General features: G+C 33.2%; 1 protein-coding gene across 7 annotated transcripts in view; it reads right to left on the reverse strand.

Annotated features, from left to right (window-relative positions):
• LOC141459325 (uncharacterized) overlaps nucleotides 1-14,262 on the reverse strand; it is a 799,141-nt gene that overhangs the window by 615,055 nt on the left and 169,824 nt on the right. For 6 of the 7 annotated variants that reach the window (XR_012461442.1, XM_074138280.1, XM_074138274.1 and 3 more), the window contains one exon: nucleotides 1,498-1,513. The exons of the other annotated variant lie outside the window; for it this stretch is intronic. Coding sequence is in view for 5 of the 6 variants with exons in the window: in XM_074138280.1 (XP_073994381.1) it covers nucleotides 1,498-1,513 (16 nt within the window). In the remaining variant the exon portion in view is untranslated. The remainder of the gene's footprint in view (nucleotides 1-1,497; nucleotides 1,514-14,262) is intronic. 7 annotated transcript variants of the gene reach the window in all.

Genomic DNA, 14,262 nt, shown 5'->3' on the forward strand with positions numbered 1-14,262 from the left:
GAATGTTACAGACTTAGAGCGCCCTTTCTGCATTATATTTGCTTAATAATCACTGGAAAAGTCCTAATTCCGGCTCAGATTGTCTGAAAAAGTAAGATTTTAATCTTGAATAACCATTTACTAGAGCAGGTCTGAATGTTACAGACTAGAGCGCCCTTTCTGCATTATATTTGCTTAATAATCACTGGAAAAGTCCTAATTCCGGCTCAGATTGTCTGAAAAAGTAAGATTTTAATATTGAATAACCATTTACTAGATTAGGTCTGAATGTTACAGACTTAGAGCGCCCTTTCTGCATTATATTTGCTTAATAATCACTGGAAAAGTCCTAATTCCGGCTCAGATTGTCTGAAAAAGTAAGATTTTAATCTTGAATAACCATTTACTAGAGCAGGTCTTAATGTTACAGACTTAGAGCGCCCTTTCTGCATAATATTTGCTTAATAATCACTGGAAAAGTCCTAATTCCGGCTCAGATTGTCTGAAAAAGTAAGATTTTAATATTGAATAACCATTTACTAGAGCAGGTCTGAATGTTACAGACTTAGAGCGCCCTTTCTGCATTATATTTGCTTAATAATCACTGGAAAAGTCCTAATTCCGGCTCAGATTGTCTGAAAAAGTAAGATTTTAATATTGAATAACCATTTACTAGAGCAGGTCTGAATGTTACCGACTTAGAGCGCCCTTTCTGCATAATATTTGCTTAATAATCACTGGAAAAGTCCTAATTCCGGCACTTTCTAATTTTCCAATACTTTTTTGAATTTCAAGAGCTTTGTATTTCTTCTCTTCCAAAAGCTCCTATTTCCGGAATAGCAATTTTAGCTGATATTTTATTAAAATTAGGAGGTTATACAGTCTAATACAGTTCTTTATTTTATGTATATGAATTTTATTTTTGTTTTTTAATCTGTTAAAGATTTAACGGTTCTTTTATAGTTAGTTGTTTGCGTATACGTCAGATCATTGGTGATTGGCCATTTTTCAGTTGCTAATAAAGGGTTGGTTTTGAGCGGGATTTTTTTCTTTAAATATGTAACGGCCGTGCGATTCTTTAGTTTTATTAAAATTGGGCATTGTCTTTGTTTCTCTGGTTAATTTTTTTTAGCGAATATCGTTTATGAGCGAGTTGGTAGATGTAGTTTTATTAATAATAATGGTTTGATTATTTTTGAGGCTTCTCCTGTTTGTTGGGTGAAATTATATTAATTAATAGATTATTATGTCGAGATTTTTAAAGTTTAATTTTTTTAGGTATAGTATTTTGCCAAAAAAGAGTGCATTTTATTTAGCAAATGTCAGTGCATCATCTCATTTTTTCAAATTTTCACAACTTCAAACTGTAAATATCACTAAAAAGAAAATTTCCAGAAAACATTGTCATAGATTTTCTATGTCTTGCGTCATAAATAAAATTTATTTTTTTTATAAAGAGATACTTTCTAATTTTCCTATAATTTTTGGAATTGTTTTAATAATTAAAAGTTCACTTACTTTTATCCTGGTATACCTAAAAAAATAAATAAATCAAAATTAATATTATTTACATTTAAAGTTATAAATTTAATTTAACAGGAGGTTATTATATTTGTCTAGTTGGTAGAGCAATCTAGTAATAGTTTCTGTAATCACAAAAATAGCTCCTATTTCTTTTTATCTCCTGATACATTCAATATCATAAATATAATGGCAAATTGCAATACAGCTATAGACTCACTTTCTCTCTCTGCTTTCTGGTTGGCTAGTCCACGTGACCCTTTTTTTCAATCATATATAAACCTATCATATGCTGCGATTTTCTTAATTATTTAAAGTTCATTTCAGAAAAAAAAAATGTAGGTATTTTATAAAAAATATAATAGTGCCTAAAAAATAATTATCATCAAAATAAAATATATTACAATTGATTTCGCTTGATAGTGGACAGAGTAATGGGAGAATAGAATGACAAGGAAAATAATTATTTTTATCAAGAAGATAAGTTGATATTTCTTTAATGCGACGATATTTCCGTTTAAAACTAAGATAAAATTCCGCTAGTAGTTCACTCATCTATCAAAGTTAAACGACTTTTTAGGGATAACCATAAAAAAAGAAGGTAATTTTAATCTCAAATTACAATTTACTACAGAAGGGCTGGATTTTATAGACTTGGACGTCCTTTCGTTGAGATATTTGCTTAAAAAAATACTGAAACATGTTGGAATTCGGGCGTAGATCTCAATAAAACTATTCCTTAGGTTGGTTCTTTCAGACTGAATCGTCGTTCCTACATAACAATTGCTTATAAAACAGTGGAAAATATCGGATTCCCTGGCCTGGAATTACCGAAGTAGAGAGATTTTTAATCTCCAATAACTATTCATTAGAGCACTGCTGTTGTCGCACTTATTGCATAAAAAATAAGACAATAACTTAAAAAAAAAGTCGGAATCTTGCCTAGATTGACCAAAAAAGAAAGATTATAATATCTCAAAACGATAAACATAAGCAAATTTGAATATTTCAGAATTAGTCTTAAATAATCACATATGCTTAAAAACAGTGGAAAAAATCGGATTCCTGGAAAAGATTGACTGAAAAAAAATAAGATTATAGTCTTAAAAAAAAACACTAGAAATGGATGTTACAGACTTGGTCGTATTTATTTTATTATAAAAACCTAAAAACGCTAGAAAAAGACGGAATGCTGGTATTAATTGATTGATTAAGGAAGATGATAATCTCAAATAACTATTTACATAAGCAGAGCTCACAGTTATGAATTTGGTCGTCTTTATATTAAAATAAAGACTTCAAATTACTGAAATAGATTGTAATTTTTGCCTAGATCGTCTGAAAGAAACTTATTTTAATCTTAAATTACCATTTAGTCGCACATGGGTTAATGTTACAAAAGTGTTGAACTTAATTAATTATAAAAACTTAAAAAAATACCAGAACAGGTCATCATTTCGGCCTAGATCATCTAAAAATTGAGTTTAGCCTTATATAATCATTTATATGAGTTTTACTAACTACTATAGACTGCGTAAAAATTCCTATATTTTACTATTTGCTCATTAAATCTTAGAAAAAATTTGAATTCATAACTACAATGACCGAAATAGAGTAATTTTTAATCTTAGATAACCAATTAAATGAGCAGGGCTGGATATTTACAGTAAGGCTTATGTTTATTTTATATAATAGCTTGAAAAACCATGGAAAAATATGGAAATTTCGGCCTTGATTGTCCCAAAAAGAATGATTTTTGATTTCTGATAACCAGCTGATAAGAGCAAACTCTTCTTCTTATTTCATAATAATAAGTGGTTCAAAAACTAAAGGAAAATAAGGGAATGCTGTGATAAATTGTTATAAATTTATAAGATTATAGTCTCAAATAATTACCTAATATGAGCAGAACTGGAAATTACAGATATGGTCGTCTATAGCTTTGGATTTCTTTGCAACTCTGTTTTTCACAATAGCAATGTGCTCGAGAGAAGTTAATAAAGTGACAACAGACTTGGCTCGTTTTCTTGCAGAGACGACAGTTGGGTGTGAGGTTAATACGATCTCAAATTTTCTTCAGTATAATTTCCGCGGTTAGTATTCTATCTTTTATGCGTAATTGGCATTTTTCTGCAGTGAATTGGAAACTGAGCCAAACTATAACAGAAAAAAAGTAAAAATAATTGGCCATCTATCCCCACTGTTTGATGGCCATCTGTCCCGAATGCTATGGAAGAGATGGCCATCATGATAAACATAACTCAACGCGTACTTTTTGACAGTTTTAGAAGTTAGGATTCATTAATGTATACTGTACTTTCCTAATATGTAGAAAACCACACTAAATTTCGACACATACATTCGCTGCAGCACGCAATATGCAACTATCATAAAATTTTTTGTTGAGGCGATAATGTTTTTATTCTCTGAGTTAATTAATAACGCTTTGACGTAGACCAAAATGAACTCACTGTAGTCAGACATGAAGGTTCATCGCTGGAGAGGTCACGCAACGCCGTCGGACGACATTTCGGCTGTTGGCCATCTCTCCCGATTGGCCATCTCACCCGACTTTACCCTACATCATAATGTATGCTTCAAAAACTACTGAAAAATAGAGATTCTGGCATTTAAAAAGAATGATTTTTTTATAATTTCTAAAACCAGCTATTAGAGCAGAGTTCGATATTATAGACTCGGTCGTTCTTATTTCATTATATGTGATTCAAAAAACGCTGGAAAATGAAGCAATTCTGGAATAGATTGACAGAAAATATAAGATTATAGTCTCAAATAACCAATTATAAGAGCAGAACAGTGTTTTTATCGTAATTTCTGTATGCTTAAAAAACACAGTTGGCTTTGAACCGTGTTACAGGTAAGACCTATACGATAGCTCTGTGTGTTTTTACTTTGATTAATAATGATTAACACTGTTATTTAATTGAAAGTTTTTTATCAATCTCAAGATTTACTAATTGTACTTGACATTTTAAAAAGCACAATAAGATATTAATAGTTTGAAAGATGAAAATATAAATCTAATGAAAGAAATAATGAATTAAAACTACAATTCGAAGGGTTGAATTCCTTGCAAATATTTATCGAATTTGAAATTCTATAAGTTTCTTATTAAGAAGCTCCTTAATTATTAGATTTTCAAGCAACTTTTACAAACAAGAATTTTTTAAATTGAAGAAGATTAATTATACAAGGGACTATCTACAGCGATATTCTCTCAGTAGAAATTAAGCCCAATACACATCTCAGAACTTAGGAGCCCCTTTTATGCTAACCTATTTAAAGAAGTTAAAAAAGCACAAGCCCCAAATATAATCTAAAATATGTCTAGTTTAGACTGCAAAATTTATAACCCATGTTTCTGATAGTTCTCCTAGAGCGGTAGAACCAAACTCAAGAGCATCCTACCAACTACATATTTTCTCATCCTTCAATCTTACCTTACTGGACGCTTATTTAGTGTCGTCTGTGGAAATTCCTACTCTCCTTGTTAACCAGTTCGAGCAGGTGTTCCCCAGGGAAGTGTCCTTGGGCCTGTACTCTACACCATATACACTGCTGATATTCCTACCAATCCTCGTACCTTCCTTTTTACTTATGCCGATGATACGGCCATCCTCTCTCCTCATAAAGACCCGGTCCTTGCCTACCGCTTCCTCCAATCCCATATAGAATCTCTTGAGCCTTGGCTAAAGAAATGGAGAATTAAAATTAATGAAAATAAATGTAATTACATTACATTCTCCCTAAGGCGAACTATCCTTCCACCCGTTTACCTAAACCTCACTCCTCTTCCCACAACAGATTGTGTTAAGTATCTAGGACTCTTCATGGACAAACGCCTAACCTGGAATCCACATACTAGACTCAAACGGAAAGAACTGAACAGACGATACAAACTTCTCTCTAGGCTTCTTGACAAGCGATCTAAACTCTCTCTACAGAATAAACGACTTATCTATACTATGATACTAAAACCTGCCTGGACTTACGGAATGGAACTTTGGGGCTCAGCCAAAGCTTCCAATATCTACAGAATCCAATCCTTCCAGTCAAAAACTCTCCGTAGAATCGCTAATGCTCCTTACTTTGTTTCCAATCATACCTTGCACCGAGATTTCCTTGTTCCCTATGTTTCTGAAGCTGTAAGATCCCGTTACTTTAAATTCCACACATCAATCACCTCACATCCCAATCCTCTAGTAGCTCAACTTACCACTCTACCAGGAAATCCTCCCAGGCGGTTGAAGCGCAGGTGGCCACGCGATCTTCTAAATGAAGTAAGAGCCAATGTACAATAGTGAACTGTACCACTTTGGGAGTTTCACCAATGGGTGAATTCTCCCCTCATGTATTCATGTATGTATTCTATGTATCATGTTGTATCAGCTTCACTTGATGCAGAATTATTCTGCAGTTGTGAAAATAAATAAATTAAAAAAAAAAAAAAAGAGCGGTAGAAGATGTTAAGAATTACGAGGTGTGGCTATTAAATAACGAGACTAATGCTGCTACGACGAAGAACTATGCATGCGCCAACAGCTGTGCAGCGTAAAGCCCTTCTCTTTCGATTGCAGCGTCTCACGTGTTTGTAGAGAAATCTGTCTGACCGGAACCGTCGTTTTGTGTAAGAGGTGTTAGTTTTGTTTTGCTGTAAACATGATACTACACATTGTAGTAGAGCAACGAATTGTCGTGAAATTTCACATGAAACTGGGTAAAACCGCTACTGAAACTTATCTTTTATTAAAAGAAGTTTATGGCGATGAATGTTTATCACGTGCGCAAGTTTTTTGAGTGGTTCAAGCGTTTCCAAGACGGCCGAGAAGTGTTGATGACCGCCTGGGTCGCCCTTCCACGTCCAAAACGGATGAAAATATGGATTATAATTAATCAACAATACTACCGTGAGGTGCTTGCTCAACTCAGTGAAAGTGTTTGATTAGAAATAACTTGTACGTCATTTCCTATTATTTTCATCACAAAATGGATTCAAAGGCCATGGATTTCTAAATACAATTCAAACAAGAAACTAAAAGTGACATCCACAAATAAACAAAGTAATTTAATAGTTGATATCAAAGAAAGTGTGTTGTATTAATGTCTAAATACAAAACTTAATAAAAAAAGTTGAACATTTGGAACAAGAGTCGCGTAAACGAAATTTAATATTATTTGGCATTTCTGACGAGTTCAACAATTATTGGGATTTGGAAAAATTCGTACGTACAATTCAACAAAAAATTGAATCTATGTTTGAGTAATTTGTAAGAAGGCTAAGCATACGACATGAAATAAAAACTCAGGCTGTTTTTATAGGATTAACACAATTATACATAAAATTATACATTTTAAAAAATAAATTATAAATTAAAAGGCCAATCTATCTAAAAATAGTTGAAGACTTTTTAAAAGATGAGCTGCAAACGAGGAAACTGTAACCTCAACTTTTCGAAGCCCGTAAATATGCAATACCTTCGTAGGTTAAATTAACAATAAAAGATATGAGTTCCTCTAATTTTAATATTGCCTCCGGTAGTTCGATTAAACGAATTTTTATCGAATCAAGCGAGTGTCTGCCTGCTATCGATTCAGAGATGGGAAAAGCAGAGCAATCGAAAAAAATAGATATATCTGTGCAGGACTTAAAACTCAGCAGAAACGAAACTTCAACAAATTCGGTAACACTCGTTCAACTTCGGATACAAAAACCGCTGGCCTAAGACCGCTAAGAAATGGTACTATGGTTTGTCTTAGCATATTAAGGGTTTTCGGAGTAAAAAATAATTATATTAAATTTGTCTCCTACATTTAAAAAAATTATTAGGCTTTGCAGATTGTGAGATAAATTTTTTGGTAATTAATAAAGTGAAGTAAAGCCTATTTTTATAGACGGACTTAACCTCCAACTACCAAATCAAAGAAATTTTAAGCCTAAAATTAAAAGAAGGTTTGACGAAGTCTTGACGATGAAGCTGAAAGCTGCTGGTGTGGTGGAGCCAAGCGAAAAGGAAGTTATCTACTTTCCATATACTTGGATTTGCCAGGATATTACTCCTAAAGTTGTGGCAGCACTGGAAGAACTACAAGAAGAGAACCTGGGAGCAGGGCTATTGTGAAGGCAAGGCTGCTAAATTAAGATAGGAAGAAAAAAGGAAACTTCGAGGCAGGCATAAAAGGCAGAAACTGTGACTTTCCATGCGAAGAACCAGATATTCAAATTTAATTGTAGACTATGTGTTAAGCTTGGACATAAAGTAAAAGAATGTAAAAAAAATAGGCTTAATAAGTCTAAAATTGACAAAAAAGAACTTTGAACGTTTCAAATGTTATAAAAGATGGCATTTTACGAATGAACTTAAAATGATTTTAAAAAGGTTTAGTTCAGGGAAAGATGAAGAAGGCATAATTTGTTTTTGTCCAATGTTTTGTTCAATCAAAATGATTCAAGTATTGGATGAATGTAATGAAGTAAAGTAATTGCCTATTTTTTCAGGCAGGCTTTACGTCCAACTACCAAATTAGGTGACATGGACGGAGGCGACTAGCAAACGTACTTTACTGGAAATTTCATTTAATAACCATTAAATAAAAATCCAAGAGGCCTACAGACCGGGAATCGAACCCAGTACCACAATACATATTAGCTTTACAGGTCTCCGCCTCTAACCGCTCGGCTACCGTGGCGCCTGGTAACTAATAAAATAAATTAACTAGTTTACACAATCTAGATAATAATATCTCTGACTGTAAGTAATACGTAGAGAAATTCTAAATTTAATTTAAAAAATGCAAAACTGCCTTATCTCTCTAGATACAAATTCAGTTTCACATTCCAGTTATATCCCATTGTATAGAAAAGTAAGCTCTCTAGATTTTATGGAAAAATATCTACAATTTAAAATAAGCATTTCAGGGCAGCGAAATAGTTAGCCAGTTAAGATTATTTCATTATAATAACTAAAGAATATTTTCCAAAGTTGAAATTTATCTTTTTAATTCTGAAATTATGTGTAGTATTTGTAATTTTAATGCAGCTACTGATCTTCCAAATTTTCTTTAAATTTGTCCAATTTTAGAATTACCAAGAAAGAAAGTTATATAGATCCAAATTTAAGTTACGTACATTAATAAAATAAAAGAACTATTGATTAAAAAAATATTTAGAAAAGTTGAATAATTAATATTATATTAAGTCAGCTTTTAGAAAAAAGTGTTTAATAATCGATTAGAAAAAGTAATTTTAGTTTTATATTAAACACACCTTATTTTACTATTTGATCTATTATACTTCACATTGCACTGTTAGTATTTGCTTGTTTCTTCTAGGATTCAGTTTTAATCAACTTCGCCTATTATTTTATGTACATGCAATTAATAGTTATTTTAACTTCTAATGCAACAAATAATTATTTTTTTATAGTACCTGATTTTCACTTGTTATTTATCATTTGTATTTGTTAATTTAAGCCAACTCTTTGTATGAAAGATTTTTCGAAATTAAAAAAAAGAATTGAAAGCTTCAAAAACCCAGGCCAAGTCCAAATTTCCGTTCTAGGCGAGCCGACAAAGTAAGAATTTTAATCTCAAATAACCATTTACTTAGAATAAAGTTGAATGATATCGAATGCTGAATGATATCGAATGGAAAAAAATTCGGAACCTGGCCATATTAATCTCAAAAGAGTGATTTTTAAACACATAAGGAACCCATTTCTAGAGCATTTCCAGTTGTTTTCAGGCACGTTTTTATTACATAATCTAGGCTTGAAAAACCAAGGGAAAATAGAGGTTCTGGCCTTGATCGTTCGAAAAAAAATGATTTTGGGTTCCTAATAACTATCTACAAGAGCAGAGTTGGATATTACAAACTGGGACGTCCCAGTTGTATAAGTGTTGGACGCTAAAAAAAATGCACAAAATAATGTAACGTTAAAAAATGCCCAACTTTGACAATTTTTTTTATAGCAGTGATGGCAAACCTATGACCCGCGGGTCAGACACTTTACAAAAAGGTTGTCCTTAATTAATTGTGTAAACCCAAAAAACACTGGTAAAAGTGTGAATTCCAGCAGACATTGTCTGAAAAAGTGATTTTAATTTCAAATAACTATTTGCATGTGCCATACTAGACGTTACAGAATATGTTAAACTTTCTACACAATATTCGCTTAGTAAGTTGCAAGTTTGAACGAAATATAATACGAGGGTCGTTTGAAAAGTCCTTGCAAAGTCAGAGAGATAGCACCACTGGCGCGTATCGAGGTTATGTTTAGTTAGTAGCATCTCTTGGAAGAACACACACCAAGTTTCAGCCAGATCGGTCTATTTCTTTGTGTTTGGCATTCGTTTGAATCGAGGAAGTCGAGTGATTTTCAAAAAATGGACGAAAAAGAATTTCGTGTGTTGATTAAACACTACTTTATGAAAGGCAAAACGCCTCAGGAGACTAAAGAGAAGCTTGATATAAACATTATGGTGACTCTGCACCTTCGATTAGAACAGTTTATAAGTGGTTTCAAAATTTTTGGAGTGGCCATATGGGCACAAGTGACGCTGAACGTTCTGGACGCCCTGTTGAGGTTACTACTCCAGAAATCATTGATAAAATCCATGATATGGTGATGGATGACAGAAGAGTGAAGGTGCGTGAGATTGCTAGTGCTGTGGGCATCTCTAATGAACGGGTACATAATATTTTGCATCAACATTTGGACATGACAAAGCTATCCGCAAGATGGGTGCCGCGATTGCTCACGCTTGACCAAAAACGAGATCGTGTGAAGTGTTGCGAGGACGGTTTGCAGCTGTTCCAGAAGAATCCGCAGGACTTTAAGCGTCGTTTCGTCACTGTGGATGAAACATGGATACATCACTACACTCCTGAGACCAAAGAACAATCTAAACAATGGGTTACCAAGGGGGAATCTGCGCCAAAAAAGGCGAAGATTATAGCGACTGTCTTTTGGGATTCGCAAGGAATAATCCTCATCGACTATCTGGCAAAGGGTCAACTATTACAGGTGCATATTATTCATCGTTATTGGACCGTTTGAAAACCGAGCTGCAAGAAAAACGCCCACGATTGGCCCACAAAAAAGTCCTTTTCCATCACGACAACGCACCAGCTCACACCTCAGCAGTTGTGGTCGCAAAATTAATGGAAATAGGGTTCCAACTCGTTTCACATCCCCCCTATTCTCCAGACTTGGCTCCCTCGGACTACTATTTGTTCCCCAATATAAAGAAATGGCTGGCGGGAAAAAGATTTTATTCAAACGAGGAGGTGATTGCAGAAACGAATGGCTATTTTTCAGACTTGGACAAATCCTATTATTCGGAAGGGATCAACAAACTAGAGCAGCGTTGGACGAAGTGTATAAGCCTAAAAGGAGACTATGTTGAAAAATAAAAAAGGTTTACTCCAAAAAATTAAGTAGTTTTTATTTTTGCACGGACTTTTCAAACGACCCTCGTATTATAATATCAAATAACGACTTACATGAGTAGATCTAGATGTTACATACTTGGTCGTCTTTCTTCATAACGTAAAGCCTAAAAAAATCATTGGAAAAAAGTCATAATTCTGGCCTAGGTCTTCCAAAATTAAGGGATGATTTAGTCTTAATAATACTATTTGATTCAGCAGGGTTGGATGATACAGTCTGTGTCGTCTTTTTTTGTATAACATATGCTTTAAAAAAAAAATACCCTAGAAAATTTCGAATTCCTGTCTAGATTGGCCGAAAAAATTAAGATTTTTAAGCTCAAATAACAATTTACTAGAGGAAGGTTGAATGATGCAGACTGCGTCGTCCTGTGTTACATTTTCGCTTTAAAACAGAACCGCGAAAAAAATCGGAATCCTGAACTTGAATGACCGAAATAGTAAGACTGTAATATCGCATGACCACATACGTAAACAGTAGTTACTGGATTTACAGACTTGGTTTAATATATGCCCAGAAAACTGTGGACAACATTCGGAACTTGGCCCATATTAATCTCAAAAGCGTAATTTTTAAACTCAAAAGAAACCCATTACTAGAGCATTTCTAGTTATTACAATTAGTCATGTCTTCGTTTCATAATGTATGATTGAAAAACCAAGGAAAAATAGAGGTTCCGGCTTTGATCGTTCGAAAAAGAATGATTTTGGGTTTCTAAAAACGTATCTACAAGAGCAGCGTTGGATATTACAAGCTGGGACGTCCTTATTTCACAATAAATAGTTCAATAACTAAAGAAAATTAGCGAATCCTTGAATAGATTGACAGAAGAAATAAAATTGTAATCTAAAATAACCACTTATATCAGCAGAACTGGATGCTTGCAGACTTAACTAATTCATTATGCAAACTTAACAACAAAAAGATACCGGAAAGAGCGGGTGTTCCGGGCCTAGATAGGCTGAAAAAATTATTTAATTCTCAAATCATTTTCTTGTGCTGAACCGGATGTTACTGACTGCGTATAACTTTCTACATCTGCTTAATAAACAATGGAAATAGTCGGAAACCTCGCCTAGAAATAGTGTTTTTTTTTTTTGTTTTTTTTAATGATTTAAGGCGCGTCAACATCTAAGGTTATTGGCGCCTAGAAATAGTGTTAATTTTAATCATAGATAAACTGAGCAAGACTGGATATTTCAATCAGGTTTGATCATATTTCATAATAATATTTATAATATTTATAAATTTATAAAATATTTATAAATTCATAATGTATGCATAAAATAAAGTGGAAAAAGTCGAAAACCTGGTCTTGGTTAACCTAAACGGAGTCTTTTTTATTTTATATAAGCCAATAATAGAACCACAATGAGTGTTAGAGACTGAGTCGATCTTAATTTATAATGTATGCATAAAATAAAGTGGAAAAAGTCAAAATCCAGGTCTTGATTAACCGAAAAGAAGTCTTTTTTATTTTATGTAAGCCAATAATAGAACCATAATGAGTGTTATAGACTGGGTCAACCTTAATTTACAATCTATGCTTAAAATATATTGGAAAAGTCGGAATCCAGGCCCAAATTAACTAAAAAAAAATGATTATTAACACAAGTATACGATAACTAGAGCAAGGCGACATGTTAAAGACTTGTTCGTCCTTAATTTATAATCTATGCTTAAAATATATTGGAAAAAGTCGGAATCCTGGCCTAGATTAACTAAAAAAGTGTGATTCTTAACACAAGTATACGATAACTAGAGCAAGGCAACATGTTAATGACTCGTTCGACCTTAATTTACAATCTATGCTTAAAATATATTGGAAAAAGTCGGAATCCTGGCCTAGATTAACAAAAAAGTGTGATTTCTATGTTCAGTACGCCATAACTAGAGCAGGGCCACATATTAAAAACTCGTTCGACCTTAATTTACAATCTATGCTTAAAATAAATTGGAAAAAGTCGGAATCCAGGCCCAGATTAACTAAAAAGGTGTGATTTCTGTCTTCAGTACGCCATAACTAGAGCAGGGCCACATGTTAAAGACTCGTTCGACCTTAATTAACAATGTATGCTTAAAATATATTGGAAAAAGTCGGAATCTTGGCCTAGATTAACTAAAAAAGTGTGATTTCTGTCTTCAGTACGCCATAACTAGAGCAGGGCCACATATTAAAAACTCGTTCGACCTTAATTTACAATCTATGCTTAAAATAAATTGGAAAAAGTCGGAATCCAGGCCCAGATTAACTAAAAAGGTGTGATTTCTGTCTTCAGTACGCCATAACTAGAGCAGGGCCACATGTTAAAGACTCGTTCGACTTTAATTAACAATGTATGCTTAAAATATATTGGAAAAAGTCGGAATCCTGGCCTAGATTAACTAAAAAGGTGTGATTTCTGTCTTCAGTACGCCATAACTAGAGCAGGGCCACGTGTTAAAGACTCGTTCGACCTTAATTAACAATGTATGCTTAAAATATATTGGAAAAAGTCGGAATCCTGGCTTAGATTAACTAAAAAAAATATGATTTGTATTGCTGGAGCAGCGCTAGGGTTTAAACTCTTACTAATTATTAATTTATAAGCTTCATAAATGCCAGAAATTGTGGAAATCTGGTCTAAATTTAAGATTATAATTTTAAATTAGCACTCGCATAAGCAGATATGTTACATACTTCGTTGTCTTTATTTCATAATAAATTCCTAATAATTATGGTTAAAAGTCATATTTTCGATTGTGATCTCCCCAAAAAAATCGAGCTTAATCCTGAATAACCATTTACGTGAGCTGTACTAGATGATACAGGCTGCATACAAAACTTCCTTGATAACCAATTACCTGAGCATGGCTGAATTTTACAGTCAGGCTTTGTGCACACTTCATGGTATATGCTTTAAAAACTCTATAAAACGGAAATTTTGGCCTTGGTCATCCTAAAAAAATGAGTTTTTTTGCACTTAAATAACCGTTCACTATAGCAGCTCTGTATTTACTGACGTGAGTCATTTTTATTCTAAGAATCCTAATCTAAGTTAACCAAAATATTAGATTACAATCTTAAATAACCAATTACATGAGCAGATCTTGATTTTTACATTCTTGGTAATTTTTATTTCATAAGATATGCCTAGCAAACGTAAGAAGAAGTCATAATTCCAGCTTGAATAGACCGAAAAAGTTAGATTTTAGTTGTAAAATCCATTTATTTGAGGATGACTGAATCATATAGACTGCGTCGTCCTTTTTATATAATATTTGCTCAAAAATAAGAAATCAGAAACCTTGA

This window comes from Rhodnius prolixus, unplaced genomic scaffold, assembly GCF_049639745.1.
Source record: "Rhodnius prolixus isolate KJV_2025 unplaced genomic scaffold, Rpr scaffold_11, whole genome shotgun sequence".
Taxonomy (NCBI): Eukaryota; Metazoa; Arthropoda; class Insecta; order Hemiptera; family Reduviidae; genus Rhodnius; species Rhodnius prolixus.